The sequence below is a fragment of the Chrysemys picta genome, chromosome 6 (assembly GCF_011386835.1).
Source record: "Chrysemys picta bellii isolate R12L10 chromosome 6, ASM1138683v2, whole genome shotgun sequence".
Taxonomy (NCBI): Eukaryota; Metazoa; Chordata; order Testudines; family Emydidae; genus Chrysemys; species Chrysemys picta.
The window spans coordinates 67,596,433-67,619,824 of record NC_088796.1 but is presented as its reverse complement, the minus strand read 5'-3'; the positions used below and the strand labels follow the sequence as shown (position 1 = coordinate 67,619,824).

General features: G+C 42.2%; 1 protein-coding gene across 13 annotated transcripts in view; it reads right to left on the bottom strand.

Moving 5' to 3' along the window:
- Positions 1 to 23,392, bottom strand: part of FER (FER tyrosine kinase) — a 412,813-nt gene that overhangs the window by 342,135 nt on the left and 47,286 nt on the right. For 10 of the 13 annotated variants that reach the window (XR_010588819.1, XR_010588818.1, XM_024106728.3 and 7 more), the window contains 2 exons: positions 23,051 to 23,224; positions 17,091 to 17,190 (listed from right to left, as the gene is read on the bottom strand). Coding sequence is in view for 8 of the 13 variants with exons in the window: in XM_024106728.3 (XP_023962496.2) it covers positions 17,091 to 17,190; positions 23,051 to 23,224 (274 nt within the window). In the remaining 5 variants the exon portion in view is untranslated. Of the gene's footprint in view, positions 1 to 13,245; positions 13,277 to 17,090; positions 17,191 to 23,050; positions 23,225 to 23,392 lie in introns of those variants that run through there. The other 3 variants (XR_010588821.1, XR_010588820.1, XM_065550283.1) reach the window with 2 other exon arrangements.

Below are 23,392 nucleotides of genomic sequence, written 5' to 3'. Positions count from 1 at the left end.
GCATGTTCCAAGAGATGCAAGAGGCGATTTATGACCCCCATATACTTGTATGACTTGCAGTGGATTTTCCAACTCCAAATAGATTTCCTATTGACCAGTAGCAATTTGGCAATGCTAGTTTCCACAGTGCGATCGCCACTTGCTTCTCCACTGTCAATGCAGCTCTCATGTTATTGTCCCTGAGCTCATAGGCATCGACTCCATGGATGCTCCGGGGCTGGAGCACCCACAGGGAAAAAATGGTACTGAACACCCATCAGCAGCCCCCCTATTAGCTCCCCCGCCTCCTCCAGCGCCTCCCGGCAGGCCCCACAAATCAGCACCTCCTCCTCCCTCCCCGTGCCTCCTGCCCACCGCAATCATGCAGCGGCGTGCAGGAAGCTGGGAGGGGAGGAGGGAGGAGCTAGGACACGGCACGCTCGAGAGAGGGGGCAGAACTGGGCAGGAAGAGGTGGGGCAGGGTGGAGCGGGGGCGGGGCTTTGGGGGAAGGGATGGACTGGGGGTGGGGCCTGGGGCAGAGCCGGTGGTCGAGCACCCTCCAGCACTTTGGAAAGTCGGCTCCTGTGCCTGAGCTGGGAGACCGGACCATGCTCAGTGCACAGAGGCAGGAATGTGTCCTTGTGGATCTGAGAGTTCTGCAGCCACTGATCGTCATCCCAAGCCTGCATTATGATCAATTCATATTTGATCTCTCACTCATCTCCAAAAGAAACCTGCATAACATTTTCAAAAGACAAGCCTGGGAGCTTCAATTCATAACTTTGCTAGACACTAAAAATCATGAACTGGAGAGAGAGATTGAATTTATGGCTTATTACAACAATCTATAACCCACTAACAAGTCCTACCAGCTGCCTCCCCCACCCCTTCCTTTCCTCCTATGACTGGAAGGGTGTTAATGGGCCTCTTCACCTTAAATCGTCCCTTGAAATGTGTATTGACAACTCATGCTAAACTATCTGCTCCACAGTGTATTTAGCTGTAACACTGAATATGTTGCCCAGACCTGAAGAAGTGCTCTGTGTAAACACGAAAACTAGTCTGTCTCACCAACTGAAGTTGTTCCAATAAAAGATTACTTCACACACTTTGGGCTTGCGTACACTGGCAAGTTTTGTCGCCAAAAACTGGCTTTTGGCGACAAAACAGCGGTAGCGTACACACTGCAATGTCACTTTTTTTGAAAAAAAAAAAAACACCTAGTTTTGGTGACAAAAAACTTCCACCCCTGCGAGAGACTTTTGTCTTTTCCCCTCCCTTTATTGTCAACAAACATGCAGTGTAGACACCACAGGATTTTTTTCCGATTTTACTGGCCTCCAGAAAGTATACCACAATTCCCATGCTGCCGCTCTAGTCAGCAGTTTGAACTCCGCTGCCCTGCAGCCAACCCGCCCCTCCCTCTTGCGAGGCCCGGGAATTTTAAATCTCATCGCCTGCTTGCTGGCTTCCCAGAGAAGCTTCCCAGGTGAGCATGGCTGGCTATCGCACCAAACGCACTCCCGGTTGGACCACCTCCGAGTTGTTGGATCTGATCAGTATATGGGGAGAGGAGTCTGTTCAGTCACAGCTGTGAGTGACCAGCAGGAATTGGGACACATATGGGCAAATTTCTGAAGCTTGTGTGAAAAGGGCTATGATCGGGACACACAGCAGTGCAGAGCGAAGATAAAGGAGCTGAGGCAGGTGTACCATAAGGTGCGAGAGGTGAACCATCGCTCCGGTGGTGCACCTAAGACTTGCTGCTTCTATAAGGAGCTGAATGCTATCCTCGGTGGTGACACCACCTCCATCGCCGATAGCCCCGTGGATACTTTGCAGGCAGCAAAAAGACGGGGTAACCCGCAGGCTGAAATTCTGGATGAAGAAGTCGAGCTAGAAGAGGATGTGGTGCTCCCAGTGGGGTCGCCTGGTGGGGCAGGCAGCCAGGAACTTTTCTCCACTCCAGAAGTGCTCAGTGGGGAGCAGGAAGCAGATGAGATTCTGGGTAAGTTGCTGTGGCTTGTGTAGGGAATCAAAAAATGGGATGCAGGTAATGTTTTCTGTGAGCTGGACATTGCCCTGTGCAGCTAATCTGCATGGCCAAGCAGGGTGTCGATGGACATCGAGACCTGCAGGGAATCCTCCAGAGGGAGGCTCTGGAAAGTTTCAATTAGGTACTTGTTAATCCTCTGCCACAGATTCCAAGGGATTGCCGCCATGTTAGTTCCCAAATTGTAGGAAACTGTATCATGCCATTTAGCAATCACTGGAGCTGGGACCAAAGCGGCACATAGCTGAGCTGCATATAGACCAGGGTGAAAGCCTGAAGCATTAAATTTATTTAATTTAATTTAATTTAGCAGCTGTGCCCTGGTTTCTCTGGTCACCTGCAGCAGTGAGATGTCAGCCATCAGGTTGGCCACCTGTGAAAAAGTGTTTTTAGAATGAGTTCCCTGCAAAGCTGCCCTGCAAGCCGTGACCTTTTTGTCCGTACGCACAACCACCTTCCCCCCACTACCCAATACTCACCATGATTGGGGTGCTCACGGAGCTGTGTGCCTGCCTAGAGTCTCAGAGAAAAAGTGATTTCTACTAGCAAAATGCCCTTTTTACTAAAATGTTTCAATCATTTGCTGGAATGTAACAATCCCTCTTCTGTTCAGCACAGACTTTGAACATGCTACGCACCCCCGTGAACCGGCTTCGGCAGATAAGAAAAAACCCTAGGCGCAGCAAAGAAGACATGTTCCGGGAGGTGCTGCAGCGTGATGAGACACAGACCAGGGAATGGAAAGAGTGCTGGGAAGCTGAAAGGCAGGACAGAAAAGAGAATGCTGCATTTGCTAGGCAAGCGACAGAGCAGATGATAAAAGTTATGGAGGATCAGACAGAGATGCTCAAGTCTTTGATATAATTGCAGACTGAGCAGATCGGTGGCCAACCTCCACTGCAGCACATGCAGATGCATAATTTTTTGCCAACTCCACCCCCCTCTATGCCCACACATTCCTTTTCACTTCACAGCACTCCTGAGTTTTCCCATCACTCCACCCCATCTCACAGTTTACACAATGAAAGCTGGAGCTACACACAGTGTGAGGTTTTACCCTTTTTAACAATAAATAAAGGCTAAGGTATTTAATGGTACAGTGTTTTTATTCGGTGTTCTACAAAAGCATATAGCAATTAGTTCACTCTGGGGAACAGGCTTCTAAAGCATTGTGTTGCATGGATCTTGGACCCCAAAATTGTACATAGATGCACCAGGGAAGCAACTCCAATGCAGACATGTGTTAGTGCCCCTCATTGTCAAAGTGGTTCCTCAAAGTCTCTCTGATGTTCATAGCAGCCCTCTGGGCTCCTCTGACAGCCCTAGCATCTGGCTGTTCAAAATGTGCAGCCAAGCGCTCCGCCTCAGTGCTCCACACCTGAGCAAACATTTCACCCTTAGATTCACACAGATTATGCAAAGTGCAGCACGCGGCTACGACCACGGGAATATTATCCTCAGTAAGGTCTAGCCTGCCTTTGAAACACCTCCAGCAAGCTTTCAAACGGCCAAAGGCACATTCAATTACCATGCGGCACCTGCTCAGCCTGTTGTTAAAACGCTCCTTGCTGCTGTCCAGGTGCCCTGTGTAAGGTTTCAATGAGCCAGGGCTGTAAGGGGTAAAATGGGTCTCCCAGGATTACTATGGGCATTTCCACATCCCACACTGTGAACTTGTGGTCTGGAAAAAAAAGTCCCTGCCTGCAGCTTTCTGTATAGGCCACTGTTCCTGAATGTGTGTGCATCATGCACCTTTCCAGACCAGCCTGCATTGATGTCCATGAAACGCTCCCGGTGATCCACAAGTGCCTGCAACACCATGGAGAAGTATCCATTCCTATTGATGAATTCAGAGGCAAGGTGATCTGGTGCTAAAATTGGAATGTGTGTGCCATCAATCACCTCGCCACCCATCTCTGCAAAGCCATCCACTATTTCACGCACATTTCCCAGAGACACGGTCCTATGCAGCAGGATGTGATTTATTGCTCTGCACTCTTGGAGTAATACAACCCCAGCAGTTGTACTCCAAATTGATTTGTGACTGACCAGTAGCAGTCTGGATTCGCCAGCTTCCACATAGCAATTGCAACACGCTTCTCTACCGAAAGGGCAGCTCTCAATCTGATGTCCTTGTGCCGCAGGTCGGGGGACAGCTCAGCACATAGCTCCATGAAGGTTGCTTTTCGCATCCTAAAGTTCTGTACCCACTGGTCATCATCCCACACCTGCATGACAATGCGATTCCACCAATCAGTGCTTGTTTCCTTAGTCCAAAAGCGATGGTCTGCCGTATGCAGCTGCTCTGTGAATGCACAAAGCACGGATAAGTTGCTGCCACCCATATCACACTCGGGTGCCTGCGATTTATCCTCTGCTAACTCTGCGAGTAACTGTGCTGCCATGCGCGATGTCCTCACAACATCTAACAGCGCATAGGAGAGAAGTGCAGGATCCATCCTCTCTCACTGCAGATGCTGGCGCGTACTACAAAGAATGACAGCTGGAAAAAACAGCACAAAAGGAAGCCAGAAAACTCTGGAGGGGTGGGACACAAAGCGGTGCATGACGGTACATTTTGCACATCCCAGGATGCGCCACGTTCCATTTCCACATTCCCACACCTAGTGAAGGATGGTGTTGCTAGGCACTGTGGGATACATTTCCACAGTCCATTGCTCTCGCTGTGGACAAAGGTGCCCCGAATGTGGACACGATCTGTCAACAGAGGGAGTAAATGTAGACATGCTTTCATTCTTTTTATAGCATAATGTTTACAAAACACTGTTTATTTCTGCATTATTTGTGAGTGAGTAACTGTATATGTATCATGTATTTTTTTTTTTTAACCCTTATATACTCCATAGAGTCACTGCCCTCTAGCTCAAAATTATAAAGCTATCTTGGGTCCCAAATTATTGGCAACTGTAGCTAAGAAAAATAATTTATAGAATAAACTGAAAATATTATGCAATGCTTCTCCATAGTAGGTTTGGTAATGGGAGCCAGCAGCTGATGATTCAGGTGTCATGATAAGGGTAATTTGAAAAAATATTAGGGTGACCTCAACAAAATAAGCTAAACCAGTGAAGACTCTCACACTATTTAATACACAAGGCCAAGGAGTATATTGTAATTACATTGTTGGCATGGACTGACAAGAGTTCTTTGAAAAGCAAATATTGATCTTAAGGTGTAATCTTAAACTATTTCAAATACAAAAAGTCAAAGAAAAAATACAGTTTCTCATTTGGTGTTCTTTTAACATTAGCGCAAAAGTGTACAGCTTTATCTAGTTGTTAGTTTCAAATAAAATCAAAAGTTTGTGTCAAAAATATCTGGGAAGAAAAATACTTAAATATTTTTTTAAATATGCATTAAAGCGTAGTAGTTTAAGGTATATAATTTCAAAAAGACTTCTTGGAGTTGCCCACATAATTGGGCATTCTGCTGCTCTTTCATTTGCATTTTCAATGCAGAGTGATTATTAAAATCCTATAAAAAATGGCTGTTTCGTTTCTATGCCCATTTTTAGTATGACAGGTTCACCCACATATATTTTGCTAAAGAAGTCATAGGCATCTTCATGAGTTCAGCTTTGTAAGATGGGTTATATATGGAGACATATCTATTTCATAGAACTGGAAGGGACCCTGTTTGTCTGAGCGATTGGCTGAACAAAAAGTAGGACTGAGTGGACTTGCAGACTCTAAAATTTTACATGGTTTTATTTTTAATGCAGTTTTTTTGTACATAATTCTATATTTGTAAGTTCAACTTTCATCATAAATTGATTGCACTACAGTACTTGTATTAGGTGAATTGAAAAATGCTATTTCTTTTGTTTTTTTACAGTGCAAATACTTGTAATAAAAATAAATATAAAGTGAATACTGTACACCAGGGGTAGGCAACCTAGGGCACGCTTGCCGAAGGTGGCACGCGGGCTGATTTTCAGCGGCACCCACACTGCCCGGGTCCTGGCCACCGCTCTGGGGGTTCTGTATTTTAATTTAATTTTAAATGAAGCTTCTTAAGCATTTTAAAAACCTTATTTACTTTACATACAACCCTAGTTTAGTTATATATTATAGACTTATAGAAAGAGACCTTCTAAAAACGTTAAAATGTATTACTGGCACGCAAAACCTTAAATCAGAGTGAATAAATGAAGACTCGGCACACCACTTCTGAAAGGTTGCTGACCCCTGCTGTACACTTTGTATTCTGTGTTGTAATTGAAATCAATATATTTGAAAATGTAGAAAACATCCACAAATATTTAAATAATGGTATTCTATTATTGTTTAATCACGCGATTAATCAAGATTAATTTTTTTAATAGCTTGACAGCTCTAATTTTGATGTGTTTCTATAAAACAGCATAAACCAACTTGTCTTATTTTATTTACTCTGCTACTCAGGAGCATCAATGTCAGCACAGCAGGCTAGTGCACAGTTCTAAGAAAATTATTTGTTGGCCCACTGCTGCTGCAGAGTAGCAGGGAAAGCGTACACAGTTTTTCCTCAGTAAATCATAGCAAAAGGATTTTTGGGGATTTTTGTCTAACACCTCTTTCCTGCTGACACAGTTGTGGATTTCAATTCTAGAAGACAGTCTAATAGTATCATATACTTTACATTTCATTAAAAATATCCCAGGATGCATCATAAACTATGGCCTCAATCCGGCAAAGGAATACACTAGTGTTGACCCTTACGCTCAAGTGATATATTTTAAGGCCAGAATGGACCAATATGATCATCTAGGCTGCACTTCTACATAACATAAGCCTTTCACCAAGTAATTCTTGCATGGAACCCAATAAGATTTAGTTGAACTAAAGCATCTCTTTTAGCAAGACATCCAGTCTTGATTTCAATTTTTTAAATGATGGAGAATCAACAATTTGCTATAGTTCATTACCTTTTACTGTTAAGAAGTTGCACCTTTTTTCTGATTTAACTGGTAAGCTGTACCTTCACTGATTCTATAATACCTTTGCCTGCTAGATTAGAAATCCCTCTATCATCTGTTGATACTCCTCGTATAGGTAATTCTAGACAGTGATCAAATCACCACTTAATTTTCCCTGTGATAAACAAAACAGACTGAGCTTCTTGGGTCTTTACATGGAAGACGTTTTCCAATCCTCAAATCATTCCTGCAACTCTTCTCCAACTTCTCTCCACTTTATCAACACCCTTTTCAAAGTGGGGACATCAGAACTGGACACCATATTCCACAAGTCATCTCACCAGTCTGGTATTAGATGCAGGGCTGATAGCACCACATAGTACTAGATGCCTGACCCTTCCTATTATAAGATCCTATTTCAGTTGCTTGTAACTTTTCCAAACTTTATTTGAACTGATATTTTCCATGTCAAGTGCCTAACCGAGGCTGCTTTTTTTAAATTTCAGCCAAAACAGTTCAGCTGTTTTAAAGAATAAGGCTAGGTAAATATATGACATTTTGCCCATGTTAAAAAAAATGTTGTGACCTTTACTTTGAACAACTCTAGCACCCCTATGCTCTGAGGAAGGAACCTGAAATTTGGCAGGAGGTTGTATCTTTTTGTCATGGTTGTATCTCTTGCTGTTGCTATGAAATTCTGCCTAAATTTAGTTATAAACCTTTTTAACAAGCTGCAGTTGGCACATGCTCAGTAAAGACTTCTTAGATGTTAGCCGCTAAAATTTCCAAAGATTCCATCCTCACTGAGCATGCTCACACCTCATAGTGAAGACCAGATTGCACATGCAGCATCCCACCAGAACTGAGTATGCGCCAGTTCCAAGGGTGAAGCCAGACTTTCCCTATAATGGCTGCTCCCAGCTGGGGCTGGGCCAGGCCAGGCACTGGAACTGTGCCCTCAATGACCTCCATGCTGGCATCCAGGCAGTGTAGAAGAGGAAGCTGTCAGATTCAAACTCAGAGGGGACAACAGATGAAGCCCCAGGGCTGGGAAAGGGCAGGCTGGTATTGTCGAAGAAGGAGACGGGGAGATGGGTGGCAGGGGAAGAAGTTGGAACTAGTTGGGCAAGGAGACTTGGACTGGGATGAGAAGCCTGATAACTGAAGAATAGAACTGAATGAAGAAAGAAGATGGGGCTGAAACAACAAGGCAGGGGTGGGAACAGACAGGACTGGGACAGGTTAAAGGGGAGAAAGGAATGGGATATAAGAAGTCAAGCTTTGGGAGTCTAAGCCCAATACAGTACAATATCCTTAAGAGCCTGGAATGGAATTCAAGATTCTTGAATCTCACCATTTATCTGCTGTCAGCAAATATCTCTGAAACCAACTGGCAAAGTGTCTGTCTCATCCCCATCTACTGATGGTCCACATGGAGGGTGACAACCCCCTCTGCTATCAATTACTCCCTTAGAGCAAGGGCCAGAGATCTATGCAGTGGATCTAAAGGAGCCAACCATACAGTTGAATCATGACTAGGGCACTACCAAATTCACAGCCATGAAAAACGCATCACGGACTGTGAAATCTGGTCTTTTGTGTACTTTTACCCTATCCTATACAGATTTCAAGGAGGAGACCAGTATTTCTCAAGTTGGAGGCCCTGACCCAAAAGGACTTGCGGGGAGGAGGTATCAAGCTTATTTTAGGGGGGTTGTGGTATTGCCACCCTTACATCTGTGCTGCCTTCAGAGCTGACCAGCAGAACGGGGACTGTTGGCCAGGTGCCCAGCTTTGAAGGCAACACACCACCAGCAGCAGTGCAGAAGGAAGAGTGGCAATATCACACCATGCCACTCTTACCTTCTGCTGTGCTGCCTTCAGAGCTGGGCAGCTGAAGAGTGGCTGCTGCATACTGAGGGTCCAGCTCTGCAGGCAGCAGTGCAGAAGTTAAGGTGGCAATACCATACCACGCCATCCTTACTTCTGTGCTGCTGCTGGCAGCGGCTCTGCCTTCAGAGCTGGGCTCCCGGCCAGCAGCCACCATTCTCCAGCTGCCCAGCTCTGAAGGCAGCCTCACCGCCAGCAGCAACGCAGAATAAGGGTAGCAGTACCAGAACCCCCACCACACACAATACCCTTGTGACCCCCCTGCCCCCAAATTCCTTTTTGGGTCAGGATCCCTACAATTACAAAACAATGAAATTTCAGATTTAAATAGCTGAAATCATGAAATTTATTATTTTTAAATTCCTATGACCGTGAAATTGACCAAAACGGACTGTGAAATTGGGAAGGCCATAATCATGACAGTATGTAAATGATGTTATTAAACACTTGTTTTTAGTGTTTACTTTTTTAAGCTCTTAGGAAATTTCACACACCCACACAGTCCACTATGTAAAAAGAACATTAAAGTTGCAAAGTCAAGTTGCCAAATACTCAGAAATAACTGAATGTACAGCAGGGGTGGGCAAACTTTTTGGTCCAAGGAATACATCTGGGTATGGAAATTGTATGACTGCTCACGAAATTGGGTGTTGGGCTGCGAGGGGGGGTGAGGGCTCCAGCTGTGGGGGGCAGGCTCTGACATGCGGCCAGAAATGAGGAGTTCAGGGTGCAGGAGGGGGCTCCGGGCAGGGGGTGGAGGCTCTGGGGTGGGGCTGGGGATGAAGGGTTTGGGGTGCAGGAGAATGCTCCAGGCTGGGACTGAGGGGTTCAGAGGGCAGGAGGGTGATCAAGGCTGGTGCAGGGGGTTGGGGTGCAGGAGGGGATCAGGGGTGCAGGCTTTGGGCGGCCTTTACCTCAAACAGCTCCTGGAAGCAGCAGCAGCATGTCTCAACTCCGGCTCCTATGTGGAGATGTGGCCAGGTAGTTCTGCGCACTGCCCAGTCCGCAGGTGCCAGAAGGGGGACCTGCTGCTGCTTCTGGGAGCCACATGGAGCCACGGCATGCATGGAGTGGGGCAAGCCCCCAGCCCCGCTCCCCAGCTGGAGTGAAGCAAGCCCCAGACCATGATTCCCGACAGGAAATTGAGGCTGGATTAAAACATCTGAAGGGCCGGATGTGGCCTCTGGGCCGTAGTTTGCCCACCCCTGATGTACAGACAACTTTAATTCAGCCCCCTTGTGTGCATGCATTATTATAAGTCTCTGATTACATAAACTATTTTTTCATAGAATCCCTGCCTCATTCAATACACAGGATGGACCAACTCTGGATATAGATCCGGATTATGTCATAAAGAAGACTGTTGTCTCTCGGACTTCCAAGGTCCTAGGTATCTCAAAACTGGCATCCAGAATTAGTGAAAACTTTTTACTTAATGTCTCTATGCCTCAGTTCCCTATCTATAAAATGGTGATAATACACACACACACACACACACACACACACACACACACACACACCCCGACACCTCACAGGAGTGTTAGGAAAATTAATTAATGTTACTGGAGCACTCAGAAGTGTAGTGATAAGCACCACAGAAAAAAGTCATAAGGAAATTAATAATTTTGCCTTCAGAGCACATTTAGAATAGCATGCAGTAAATATTGTACGCCACACATTGAACAGTGGAGAGAAAACAAAATATAGAATAGCTGTTCTTTAAGTGAGCACAGTCTACCCTATATGCTGAATGAGGCAGAGGTCTGCGGAAAAATATCATATGTGATCATTTTTGTTCTTTGTTTGTACAACCCCTAGTATGATGGGGTCCTAGTCCATGACCACAGCTCCTGGGCACTCTAATAATGCAAATAATAATTTACAAGAACAAGAAGAATGGAAATAATGACTGGGTCATAATGTAAACAGCACAAGGGGATTGACCTAAGGTTTTGCAGACAACTTTAATTCTGGCATTTCCTAACTTGAGGTCTCAACTTTGCAACCTTAATAATATTTTTTAAACACAGTTATTTTGTATGCAATACAGAGATAATCTCCTTCCCTATTCTTATTCAACATGCCCTTTTTTATACATCCAAGGACTGCATTTACCATTCTGGCTACAGCATTGCATGGGGAGCTCATGGTCATCTGGTTATTCACCATCACCTCAAACTCCTTAGGCCACAGCTTTCCAGAATGCCGTTCCCCATCCTATATGTATGGCCTACAATATTAGTTCCTAGATATACTATGTTTTATTTGGCTTTATCTAAACTGATATGTGTTTATGGACAGTTTACCAGTTAATCCAGATGCTCTCTGTAAGTGACCTGTTCTTACACTATTTACCTCTCCACCAATTTTTATGAAGAAATCTGTAAATGTTATAATCAATGGTTTTATATTATTTTCAGGATAACTGAAGAAAATATTAACTAGTGTTGGGACAAGAACCAATTCCTGCAGGACACAGATGGAAACACACCTAATTGATGAGGATTCCCCATTAAATATTACATTTTGAGATCCATCAATTATCCATCAATCCATCAACAATTTTATATGGTTGTGATAGGGGCAGACTAGCCAAACTGTGCATGGTCCCTAACAACTTAACAAGAGGCATTACAATTGTAACAAGTTTCAGAGTAGCAGCCGTGTTAGTCTGTATCCGCAAAAAGAAGAACAGGAGTACTTGTGGCACCTTAGAGACTAACAAATTTATTAGAGCATAAGCTTTCGTGGACTACAGCTCTAATAAATTTGTTAGTCTCTAAGGTGCCACAAGTACTCCTGTTCTTCTAATTGTAACAAGGCAATTCACTTGTATGTGAATTTCAAAGATCATTAACCCATTCATTTGTAGTAATAGAAATCAAGGGTAAAGGCTAAGTATATCTGCCTGTGTTTACCTATATCCTATTAAAAGGATACCAGTGTAACCAAATTAGCTTTTAGATGCTAAGTCCTTTTCATGCCTTAATTGTGCTCATAGACAACTTTGTTCAGTTAACCTTATGATCAAAGATGTGAGACACTGCAGGAAATTAATATATTGTCTTCAGCTTATCTGTCTCTGTTATAATGAAGGACCGGCTAATTGCCTTATGCAAATGAGTAATTAGATTACCTGTATACGCATAGGAAATTGAATGTTAACTTCAAAGAGGTGGGTCATTGTGTGCTCAACAAAAAACAAAAAAAAAAGAATCCTCAGTCACCTGCTGTGCTCAAAACATGTGAAAAACCTGCTTCAGCTCTAAAGAGAAACCTCAGGACTGATCCTTTCATCCCTAGTCTGCTTAACTTTAAACAGGGAAAGTTTAAGCCGTGGAACTGAGATCTTCCAAGTAGTTTTTTGGAATACCCTGAAAAATGCATGAAAAGACTAACAGACTTTACATCCATGCTGCATTTGAATTCTAACCTTTGGGAATGATTCCAGAGAGACTTTTGCAAGCCAGCAGATTTGTCCAACACTGCTACAAGTCTGATACAAGGACCTTACAAGCATTTGTAATGTATATAATCTTTTAACCATTCAGTAACTCTTTTATTATTAATAAATCTTCAGTTAGTTTATTAAGGATTGGCTGACAGCGTGGTATATGGGTAAGATCTGAGACATATATTGATATGAGGTTAAGTGTCTGATCTTTAGGGATTAATATGAACCTCACATATGGATGAATTAGGTTTTCAATAACCCCTCACTATATTAGACCTGTTTGCCTGAATAGGGGCCAAGGACTGGAATGCTTAAAGGCAACTATGTCTGGCTTCTTGTTAACCAGTGTGGTACTAAAGAAGCTCTTGTTATTAGCTTGGTGAATCTAATTATAGAATAAACCACCAGTTTGGGGGGACTGTCTGCCCTGTTTCTTGCATTCTGCCCTAAGTGTGGCACTCCTCCGTGTGGTTCATTCTGGGCCCTGGTCACAATAGTATATTGATATTTTACCATGCTAATTCTTTAATCAGAATGTCGCACCTAAAGAGAAGCCCAGATGCTTTGCATCAATATAGTCACCAACATCAAATATATTTGTAAGCCATAGAATCCATGCCTGCCAACACTATACAGTGTGAGGAAGTGAAACTTTCACCAAGGACCCTAAGACAAAAACCTCCCCCCTAAAAAAATGTGGTGTGGGATCTTTAACGTCCCCATATAGCAAGCATCGTTTTTTTAAAATGTCTTCTAACAGAATTGTACACAGTAAATGCAATGGAACTCAATTTATCGATATTAGAAAAATGAGTGACTGAATTGATAAAGTTAGAATTTAAACTCCTTATCCCAGCTATTCTAGGTGTTTCAAACCAGACATTTAGCCAAACCTCCTGCTATATGATAATTGTAAGGTTGAAATGTAGGCTGTGAAAGACTGGCTGTACCTGTTTAACATGTCTGTTCCTTCTTTAAAATCTTGCAATAAAGAAAATATATAAAGTTATACATACAGTTATATATTAAGTACACTTAATACTAGCTTATTAAGCCACAATATAAAAAAAACTGATTATAACTCAGTTGTGCATTTCAAAAGATATTTTATACTAGTACTTCAAAAATATTTATACAATCTGTATCTGTTTATACATATTGCATATTTAATTAACATGAAAACATGCTTAATAATTAATAAAATTGCAAAATCTTTTGAAGATAGGCAGGAAATAATATGGAGGGGTTAAAAACAACTGAGGGATGGTTATGGGCCAAACATTCCCCTTCTCCTCATTTTTTTACTATTCTGTTGCTGTCTGTGTGCAGGGCTGCAGGACTTGAGCATTTTCACTCCTCGTTCTCCGTGCCCCTTCCACCCAACTTTTAAAAAGGGGGTTGCAGCAATTATAAAATAAAGAGAAATTAGAAATCACCATCTTTTGTTTATTAAATTCCAGTATCAACTTTAGTTTTTCTATAGGAAGTACTAGAGTAGTTCTTCTTTAACGTTTCTAAAAAAAAAAAAAAAACCTGTTCCCACTTTGCTGAACCCAGCAAACTTTCTGGACATAAGTCCTCCCCATAATGCATTTTTTTTAAACACAAGTTTTTATTAAGTGATATTATAGAAGTAAATGAATAAAATTAAATGCAGCCAGTAATAACTATGCAAAAAGCCTCATGCCCAATAATTTTCTACAAGCAAATATGAATCAAATGCAGACTGTCTAGCTTTTAAGAATTCTGAACATCTCAAGAATTAAGACCACACAAACATTCACTGTAGAAATGTTGAGATGCTTGCAGCTTTCTTCGTATTAAGTAAATAATGTGAGATACAAGTGTGCTAACAGATTTTAAATTCTAGCAAATGGAAACTTCACTTAATGATCATAGGCGTGTCTCGGACCATAAAAAGTTCAGAAGAGCCACTGACACAAGCAACGGGTTAAGGCATAGAATCATAGAATGGGAAGGGACCTCAAGTGGTCATCTTGTCCAGTCCCCTGTATTCAAGGCAGGACTAGACCATCCCTGACAGGTGTCTGTCCAACCTGCTCTTAAATATCCCCAATGATGGAGATTCCACAACCTCACTAGGCATTTTATTCCAGTGCTTAACCACTCTGACAGGAAGTTTTTCCTAATATCCAACCAAAACCACCCTTGCTGCAATTTAAGCCCATTGCTTCTTGTCCTATCCTCAGAGGTTAAGAACAACAATTTATCTTCCTCCCTGTAACAACCTTTTATGTACTTGAAAACTGTTCTCATGTCCCCTCTCAGTCCTCTCTTCTCCAGACTAAACAAACCCAATTTTTTCAATCTTCCATCGTACGTCATGTTTTCTAGACCTCTAATCACTTTTGTTGCTCTTCTTTGGACTTTGTTGTACTTAAAGTATAGGCCCTGACTCCGTGGGTGCTCCGGGGCTGGGGCACTCACGGGGAAAAAAATTGGTGGCTGCTCTGCACCCACCGGCAGCTCCCCGCCCCATCTCACCTCCGCACCACCTCCGCCTCCTCCTCTGAGTGCGCCACTTCTCCCCCTAGCTCCCAGCACTTCCCGCTGTGAAACAGCTGTTTTGCAGCGGCAAGCACTGGGGGAGGGGGGGGGAAGAAGGGGAACACCACGCACTTCGGGAAGAGGAAGGGCCGGGGCGGGGATTTGGGGAAGGGGTTGGAATGGGGCGGGGCGGGGCATGGGTGGAGTCGGGGCAGGGCTGGGGGCAAGAACACCTGCCGGCGCCAGGAAAAGTTGGCGCCTATGCTTTCTCCAATTTGTCCACATTTTTCCTGAAATTTGGCGCCCAGAACTGGACACAATACTCCAATTGAGGCCTAATCAGCGCAGAGTAGAGCGGAAGAATTACTTCTCGTGTCTTGCTTACAATACTTCTGCTAATACATCCCAGAATGATGTTTGCTTTTTTTGCAACCGCATTACACTGTTGACTCATATTTAGCTTGTGATCCACTATGACCCCCAGATCCCTTTCAGCAGTACTCCTATCTAGGCAGTCATTTCCCATTTTGAATGTGTGCAACTGCGTGTTCCTTCCTAAATGGAGTACTTTGCATTTGTCCTTATTGAATTTCATCCTATTTACTTTAGACCATTTCTCCAGTTTGTCCAGATCATTTTGAATTTTAATCCTATCCTCCAAAGCACCTGTAACCCCTCCCAGCTTGGTATCGCCGGCAAACTTTATAAGTGTACTCTCTATGCCATTAGCCAAATCATTGATGAAGATATTGAACAGAACCGGACCCAGGGTCATAACCCAAAGTTTAGAAATGCTGTCACACATTATACTGGTGTGGGAAGAGAGTATTAATTGAATAAAAATATGCTACAAGAACATACAAAATGAAGCTGGGGATGAGGTAAACAGTGGAAGGACAGGTAAGTCAGTCCGAAAAAAAATAATTTTATTTTCGTTTACAGCACTCAGCGGTTTGGGGAAATGTTAATTTCAAATACTCGGAAGATCAGTAACACACCAGCCTCAATCTACATTACTTGTGAATCCAAAATTCTAATGGACTTGAATGGGAATTTTGGATTCACAAGAAATGCAGAATCAGGCCCACAGTGAGCAGAAGAGAAAGGAATAAAAGATAGAGCATACTATCTTTTACAAGGTTACAAAACCTTTTCCATTTCCTAAATAGCCGGTAATGCCTGTACTTGCTTAGGAATTATCACAGAAACTTGTGAATAACTTTGGAAACCAGGTGGAATGATAAAGTAATGACAGACAGATTTTTTTTAAATAAATCTGAAGACCAATAAGTACTGTGAAGCCCAACTATCTTTAATTGTTACCTAAGCCTCCCAACTCAGTCCTACCCCAATTGTCTGTGGCATCCACCTGTTTATTATCTGAAATATAGAATGTAAGTTTCCTGAGGCAGGAACTGTTTTCTTTGTTAGTTATCATTGCAGTGCAGAGCACAATGGGACTCTGATACTTGATTAAGATTATAGGTGCTAATGTAAAATAAATACTAAATATGAAGAAAAAGTGAAAAGTTGGGTTAGAGCCTGTTATATTCACACTCCAGTGTTCATTGAATCTGATTTATTTCCAAGGTAAAAAATGTTTTTAGAAATGTACAAAGAAAAATATTTAAGATCTAAATCAATTAACAAATATACACATAGGCTTTAAGATAGGGACTTCCAAAGGATTCTGAGGAAGTTAGGCATTCAACTTCCTACTGAATTTCCAAGTAATCTGAATACTTAGCTCCCTTAGACACCTTTGAAAATCCCAGTCTAAAACTACAAATAAATACATACTTAAACAAAATAGTTTATGATCAGTTTCTCTTCTATTTAAATGTCAAGAGCCAAGTTAAGTCCCTCAGGATCTGTGTTTTCCCTGCTACAGTTGCTATAACCAGTATTTAGAGCATAATAAGATGTAGTGAGATCACAGTTGGAACTCCACATTATCAGTGGCATTTGCTGCTACAGCACCACTATAGCCAACCTGTTTTATCTAGTTTATGATCTGAATAAACCTAACAAAAGGATGGAAGTTTAAAAGAAAGGGCCATCACATACCCCATGAATTCTTTAGAAAACTGTACTATCAAGAAATGTGTAAATATATATTATTACAATTAATCTGTCTTATTTCAGCTTTGTGATATTTCATCAACTGAACTGCTCGAAACAGAAATGTCACTTTGTTTTATTATAGCTATTTTCAGGCAATAAATTATTAAAGGCAATAATAAAAAGAGCTAAAATGACCACTATTTATTAGTCACTAGTAACATACCTTTAGCCACAGCTTCTTTATACTTCTCTTTAGCAGAGTTAACTTCTTTTATTAATTGTCTGTAACTAGATTTTAATTTCTCCAGTTCTGTCTTTGTGACCTATGAATAAAGCAAAAATAGGAAAGTTATTAAAACACTTACCTTCAGGAGTTAAAGGCTTCTTAACATTAGGAAAAGATAATTACAGGATTTAATTTCCAAGAAATTAAGGATGTATGCTTTTTTCATTATTTCAGGGATGCTCTTGAATATATTGCCATACACTATAATTAAAAGAAAAAAGAAAGTCTGGTGTGTAAGGGGGACCTGCTGTCATCACAAATGTGTGGTGGAGCACATCAGGACATCTACTTTATTATTACTAAAACTGTGATAGTGCCCAAAGATCCCAATCAAATCTTGCTACAAAAAAATTAGGATTTTAATTAGCTACTGTTTATGCTTATCTGATCCTCGTTACACTAAAAGAATTTCTTCCAAAGCCTAACACAGAAAAGTGACTGGATTTTAAAAATTTCTCAAATGCCATTAAAGGTGCCTTTGGATAGAAGAGTTAATCTCTTATGACCCAGGCTACCAGTTATGAGGTCTAGAGGAGCAACTGGCTCCTACAAAGAGATTGAAAATGTGGGTCAGAGAATCTTTCTTTCAATAGACAACTGGACCAGCTCCGTGAACCAGGACATTTTTGGCAAAAGAGCTACAAGAATAGCATTGCCTTTTACAGTTCAAACCTTTAGCACATTGTGAAGGAAAAGAAGTGAGCAGCAAGTACAAAAGACCACTGGAGCATGGGATTGAGAAGACATTTGACAACCCATTGGGCTCTGGTATCAAAAGAAAAACCTGAAGAGCTGTGCATTGAAAGAGAGGCAAAAGAGATTCTTTGATAGAGTGACTTCAAACATTCATGGACTAGGAGAGATCACTTGTGCTCAGTCAACCTGAGAGAACACTTAGCTTTTCTGTAAAATGGACTGCTCTTACATTTTTTCTCCCTTATGAGGAATGTGAAGACTGGGACAGCTGGGGTTCATAATTCTCTTTTGCTAGGTCACATAAGCCTCAGCTACTGAATTGTTTTACAAAACTAGCAATTGGTTAACTGTCAGAACTCCACAAAAAGCAACCAGGGCACATCTTTCAATTCTTAGCTCCAGTCTAGACCAGTTATGGGGAAGTTTAAGTCGGAGCAGGACCATTTCTTGAGTTATCCTGCTCCCACAAGCATGCATGCACACACCCAATCAGTCAGATTTCCATGTGTTGTTAAAATAGACACTGGACAGGAAAGGACTTTTTGACAGACTAGACCTACAGGTTTCCAAGGAAGAAACTGAAATACTGTTAGTGCTGTGAAGCCATTGGTTTCTGTAGATAAATATCCCGGGGCACTGGCTAGAAAAATGAATCAAATAGACTCCATTTTGAAGTTCTGAAAGGATGGTAAATCAATGAAACCAAAGTAAATAAATGGAGTTGGACTCTTAAATGCCGAGGGTAGTGATGTTACTCATCCCATGATTAGGAGGTGCTGAGCACAATTAGAAACTGGTCCTTTTACAGAAGAGTGAAGAACAAACACAGGGAAATGAGATTAGCTATGAGAAATCTTTGTATTTAACTGTGAAATGGATCTGCCTCACCTGTCTCAATATGCTCTTCTGTCAGTGATGAAAACAAAGCCAGAAACTCCCTATCTGGATAAATCTAAGAGGATTAAGATAGTCAAAATTATCTTTGGTTTTATCTACATGGTGTCTTAGTCCACACCAGAGGGATGTACATTCTAATGCAGACCAGAGTGTCGCACACCAAGTGTCTTGCATGGACCCTGCTGGTGCACACTAACATTCCCTAGTACATGTTAATGTAGTCACATTTCAAACAATAGTACATTAATGAATGCCAGTTAGTGCACAACATGCTGGTATGCGTTAGAATTTACACTCCCACTGGTGTGGAGTAAGGCATTGTGTAGACAATCCCTAAAGTGCATACTACTAGCATCCAGGGCTGCGATGTGTATCTGATATTTTTGTCTTAGTAACATCATAAGCCCCTCTTTTTCTCCAATTTTTACAGAAAGAAGGATGGCTGAGATTCGCAATGGGACTGGAATAAACCTGAAGGTAGAGTCTTTACCATTGACATGTGTGGAAAGCATGACTTTTCTTTGTTTTCAAGTAAATCCTTAAGGGATGTATCAAGGGATTCCTCAAACAAGGATTCTCTGGAATACGAAATGACCATGTTTTTATTTTGCTATAATTACTCCTCTATGGCAAGATTTTATCCAGCGTGTCCTATGGACTCCAATCAGCACAGCTGATAATCTTGTTGAATATTGGATAGTGTCCTAGGGGGCTAAGGGTATTTTGATATTCTACCTAACAAGGCAGAAATTCTGCTGTATACTATAGAAGAGGCCTTATGTGGACAAGTAAGTAGCTCAATGAGCCATTCAATAAGTGCTCCAAAGGCACAAAATCATTGGACAGACAACAGCAGGTAAGACTATAAGAATACACAGTATCTCATCAGAAATCAATCCATACACTTGCCTAGAGAACCTCAGGAAGGGCTTGAAAAACTCAACATCTAGAAGACAACATAGTCTACTGGCCAGGGTAAAAAATACCTGTGTGGCCTTACTCCCACACCATGATCTGCTTCAGCTAAAAAGTAAGCCTCGCAAAGCTCCATGCACTGTAGTTCATTGTAATTTACTGTCAAAAAACGTAATTAAAAACAAATATATATATATATATATATATATATCATACACACACACACTGTGATAGACCAAGACCAATTGGGAACAGCAGAGTAGCAGAAGGGAGATATACTGGCCACTGGATAAGTAGTTTTCTGTTCCCTGAGTGACCAGAGCAGGGGCTGCTCCAGTCTAATAGACCACCTGACTCCAATTAACCTGCTAAGAGTCAGGTGAGGCAGTTAAGCATCTGACTCTAATTAAGGACCCTCTGATGCTATAAAAGGGCTCACTCCAGTCAAGCCAGGGGGGGACAGGGAGCCAGAGGAGAGGAAGTGTGTGTGAGGAACTGGGAGCAAGAGGTGTGCAAGAAGCTGAGAGTGAGTAGGCGTACTGTTGGAGGACGGAGAAGTACAAGCTTTATCAGACATCAGGAGGAAGGTCCGGTGGTGCGGACAAAGAAGGTGTTGGGAGGAGGCCATGGGGAAGTAGCCCAAGGAGTTGTAGGTGTCGTGCAACTGTACCAGGAGACACACTGAACAGCTGCAGTCCACAGGACCCTGGGCTGGAACCCAGAGTAGAGGGCGGGCCCGGGTTCCCCCCATACCTCCCAGGAGGAATTGACCTGGACTATAGCTTCTACCAGAGGGGAAGGTCTCTGGACTGTTTCCTGACCCACAGGGTGAATCTGTGAAGCGAGCAAATCTGCCAATAAGCGCAGGACCCACCAAGGTAGAGGAGGAACTTTGTCACACTACACACACACACACACACACACACACACACACACAAATAAAAAAAACTTGTTATTAGGGTTGGTTGATCAGCAGAATTTTTTTTGTCAAATATATTTGTGATCTTACACTCCATATTCTTTATGAAAATATAATTATGATATGGATATGACATAACAGATAAACTTTATGCATGATGGCTCATGTAAGATATCTTTGGAAAGGTTATGATTTATTGAATGTGATTATCCAATTTGTATGCATGCATCACTTCCTTATCTAAAGTTAGGATATTGACTATGTAACTGTGTGTAACTGGGAGACACTCACCAGACAACCAGCCATCACAGCCCTGATGGCCCATTAGGAAGAAACAACAGAACTGTGAAGATACTAATCTCTCTCCTTCCTGAGAGTCCTCCTGGGACTAGCTGTGACACTACTAGGTCAGGTGGTCCTGCCACCTGGTACTAAATACTATCTTGGACTTCTACTAATTTTCCACTCACAGGAGGGGAAGGTCAAGTTTGGGAAACAAAAGGTTTCCCGCCTTGTGTAAATTCTATTTAAGGCTGGAAGGGAAGGCATTCCAGAGTCTCCTCCATTGCCTACACACGAAGAAAGATTGCTGAAAGTACCTGAAGGGACACAAATGCCAACTCGAAGGGAAAGGCAGGGGTAAGTCCAGACTGAGACAGGGGTCCAGTCTGTAAGAAAAATAACTGGAACTCTGAGCTACATAAACTCTGAATCCTGCCTAAATTCAACATTTAGGGTGAGAAATTAAATTTTGTAACCTGTTTCTTTAGTGAATCAAGCTTAGTTTGCATGTTTTGTTTTATTTGCTCAGTAATCTGCTTTGTTCTGTTTGCTTCCCCTTCAACCACTTAAAATCTGCCTTTTATAGTTAATACATTTATTTTGTTAATTATTAAACCCAGTTTCTGTAATTTCTAATGGGGGGAGGACGGCAAGAAATATTGCATATCTCCTCATTGAGGGAGGGGGCGGATTTCACAATATACCTTTGGGTCTGCACTCCAAGTGAGGTGGGCACCTGAGTTCTGGGGCAAGTCCCTTAAGATGAGTCTTCCCGCAGCGGGCTGTGGCCCTGCCTGTGTGTGCGCTAGAGGAGGCTTAGGAGCCTGGCTCGGCAAGACAGTCTAAAGGGGGGGGGGGGCATGTTGGCAGAATAGGCAGATTCAGTGGTATCTTAGTACATCAGGTCCAGGTGGCATCTTGAAGGGGGGCCCATCACAATATTATCATATATATGTTATCTTTTTTTCTGTCCTATAGCAGAACATGGTATAGTATAGAGTTCTCTCCAGTGTTCTTCCACTACCACCTCCTCCATTTTTTCCCTCTCTCTAAATTGTTTTCTACCCACCTTAGATTGTGTCTCCTTTTTTCCCTTCCCCTTGTCCCTTCACTCACTCACTCTCACTCCATATTTTGTACTTTTTCTTCCTAACTTATTCCATCAATCTTTCCCACCACCCCAGAATAAGGAGGGATAGCTCAGTGGTTTGAGCATTAGCCTGCTAAGCTCAGGGTTGTGAGTGCAATCCTTGAAGGGGCCACTTAGGGATCTGGGGCAAAATCAGTACTTGGTCCTGCTAGAGAAGGCAGGGGGCTGGACTCAATGACCTTTCGGGGTCCCTTCCAGTTCTATGAGATAGGTATATCTCATATTATTTGATACACCCAAGCACATCCATTCATAGGCCCACACACAGGATTTGGAAGTTTTACCAGGCACCCGATAGGCTGAGAAGTCAAACTATAAACCACAGAATAATAAGGAGGACACCCACGTTACATGTCAATCTCCCACCAGCTGCTGGGAAAGTGGAGGTTGCTGGGATTCCTAATAGGAAGCTGTCCCCTTAAATTTCAGTAGTAATATTGTATCCAATGAAGTTAATCCGAGGGATGATTATTGCTCATTGAAAACTTGTTGCCATACTTGTTTGGGGGCTCCATTATTCATTTCTGCCTCTGGATCCTAGGTATCAGATACATTTGAAGTCTACCCCAAAACCCATTGTGGCTGCTGAAAGGGAGAATTTTTTTTTAAACACAAGCTTAGATTCCTCAGAAACTTACAGCACTCATCAAGAAAAGCTTTTACTTGCCTTAGATTAGTGGATTTTTCAAGCCCTGACCCCAGGAATGCCTAGAGGAGACAGGAGAAGGGATTCACACAGTCACACTCTACTGGAAGGAGAAAAGTTCCAGAGCAGTTAGCCTAACTGAACTCACTTGCAGGACAGTTTCCCACCTCTGCCTTTTCAGCTAGTAACTTGTAGAAAAATGGAGGAACTGGGTTAAACAGGAAGAAAATGCAATCCAATTATAATAAATTAGTATTTGTATTGCAAGATAAAGAGGAATGGTGGCATCTGCAGTATTCACGTGAATATTTATATGAAATAATTCTATATACTACTTTATAAAGCTTTAGTAATTTAGTAAATTAAAAAAAATATCATGTATAATAAGTTACCTTGAACATCTCTGCCTCAATTTGCTGATGAACACCTATGTAACTCTTCTTTACTTGTTGCTTGTCTTTGATCATCATTGTAAGTCTATGTAGTGGCCCAGAGTTAAGATCTTCTGCATGTGTCTTCATTATCCTGCTAAGTTGCTCTGTCTGCTGTACCATAAGCAGCCAAGACTGGAAGAAGGAAAATGGAGAAAATAACTTATCTGCTATTGCACGATCAAAAGAAACTGTTGGAAAAGTACATCATCATTTAAAGGGGTTTTAGAAAGAATATTTTTGAACATTTGCCTGAATGCACACTTTAAATATAGTAACCATGTCTTTAACCCACCCACGCAA